General features: G+C 29.9%; 1 protein-coding gene across 2 annotated transcripts in view; it reads left to right on the top strand.

Annotated features, from left to right (window-relative positions):
* The first annotated feature begins 565 nt into the window (after nt 1–565).
* The window catches only part of LOC123013613 (cuticle protein 19-like), a 6614-nt gene continuing 5283 nt past the window's right edge, over nt 566–1896 (top strand). For both annotated transcript variants that reach the window (XM_044412248.1, XM_044412249.1), the window contains exon 1: nt 566–645. In XM_044412248.1, the coding sequence (XP_044268183.1) occupies nt 616–645 (30 nt within the window). In that variant the 5' untranslated portion in view covers nt 566–615. The remainder of the gene's footprint in view (nt 646–1896) is intronic.

The following is a 1896-nucleotide window of genomic DNA, read 5'->3' as shown; positions in this document are numbered from 1 at the left end:
TACGATAGTTTACTAAAATTACTAAAATTTGATTTTTTTATGAAATTACTAGAATTATTTGTGAATTATTGTAATTTTTCTAAAATTACTTGATGGAATGGAATTCTTGGAATTATTTTTGGAAATGCTAATTTTTTTTGAAACTATTGGAATTACTAAAATTATTTTGGAATTACGAAAATTCAGTTATTTTCGGTGGAATGTTTTTGGAATTAGTTTTTCCAAGTTGATAAAAATTAAGTGGCATTTGCAATTGTTCTTTTCTAATTCTAATTTTGGCCTTTCCCTGCTGATGTATCAGCAGGAACTGCAGAGTTCCTGCACGATGTAAATCACCTCTTTTAAACAAACCGTTTCCACCTTGACATTTCACTCATCCCATCCCTGATTCCTTCCCCATTTGCGAAGTTCACGTCCGTGAATCGACGCACCTGTCTTTGAATACCACCCACATAGTTGGAAACTGTCTCAGGGTAACAAATTACAACTTTGAAAGAGTATTGCACAAGTGATAGCCCCTTCTCTCATCCTCTCATCCGATCGGTTCGCAATTGCAAACTATTCACTTCTAAACTATGTATGTTGTGAGAATCAGATTATTATGTTTCTGTTGATATGACTTTCATCACAAACACACTCAATTTGGTAAGCTTTTGTCTTAATTTTTGCGATTGTATGTTAATCTAAGCTCGATTGAGAAAAGAGTTTAATATTTCCTCATTGCTTCCTAACACTTTATTGTCACCACTTGAGAATTTCCATTTTCACATTTTCTGATTTCATCAAAGCTTCAGTTTTTCTGTTAATTATTTAATTACAAGTTGCGATTTTGTAATATATTAGCGATGGCATTTAGCCAGTCTTTTGGTAAAAGTGCCTAACCTTAGGCACATCCAATTAGAAAAGCGTAATTTTTATTGATTAATTGTTTCGTAAATCTCACGGTCAGGTAAAAGGTTCGAGACAATTATGGGATGTTCTAGCACGAAAATAGTCCGATTTTTCGCTTCGATTACTATAATTTATTGGCAATTGCAAAATTTTTGATTTTTTCTTTAGGAGAGAATCAGTGCGTGCAAGGAATGTGATTAATTCAAACCATTAATTACATTTAATTATAATTGACGCTTGAACGTCGGAAAATCGCTTCTTACAAAACTAATTACAACAATATTGAACGATTTGGATTTTAGTAACAAAACTATCATAAATTATTTCTCGTGCATTCAAAAAATTAATTAATATTTATTAAATTAAGTTAAAAAAAACTTAATTGCTGTTAAACAAACCGTTTCATTCTCTAAAAACTCGCATTTAGTGCTTTTTACAAAGTTTTACAAATATGAATGTGATTATAATTGCGTCAAATAACTAGAAAATTGTTCAAAAAACTTAATTTGCTTTAAACTGGAACCCCTACAAAGCTAGCTACTTTTTGTTTAAAAAAATACCAAGGCCAAGAAAGATACTCCAAAGTCAGTTTTGTAAAAGATAACCTTAGAAATAGTAAGAGAACAAGTTTGATAAGAATAAATTTTATCTAATTTTTTCATGTTTGTCTTTATCAAAGGCCAAAATCTTTGTAGACAAACAAAGAATAAGTTTTCTGTTTTTTTTTGTAGTTTTTGTATTTTCTTCCTGAACAGAGTTTTAGTAAAAGAAGTTTTTTGATTCAGTTTATGACTTTTTCGGCGTTTTTCCCAATTTTGTGTCTTCGTTGAGCGTTGAAATCCCCACAGTTAAATTTCTATATTTTGTGTTTTAATGTTTCGTTGAAACTTCTTCAGTTTTTATATTCTTATCCATAGTTGAATCCCTATCAATATTCTTATTTTTTTGGTTGATAAAAAAGGATTATCAAAAAAAGATTATTTGATAAAAACCAAAAGTAGTAGT

This window comes from Tribolium madens, unplaced genomic scaffold (genome assembly GCF_015345945.1).
Source record: "Tribolium madens isolate multiple individuals breed KSU strain unplaced genomic scaffold, Tmad_KSU_1.1 Scaffold_96;HRSCAF=242;Tcas5.2_LG5, whole genome shotgun sequence".
NCBI lineage: Eukaryota > Metazoa > Arthropoda > Insecta > Coleoptera > Tenebrionidae > Tribolium > Tribolium madens.
This window is presented reverse-complemented; position numbering and strand designations above follow the sequence as displayed.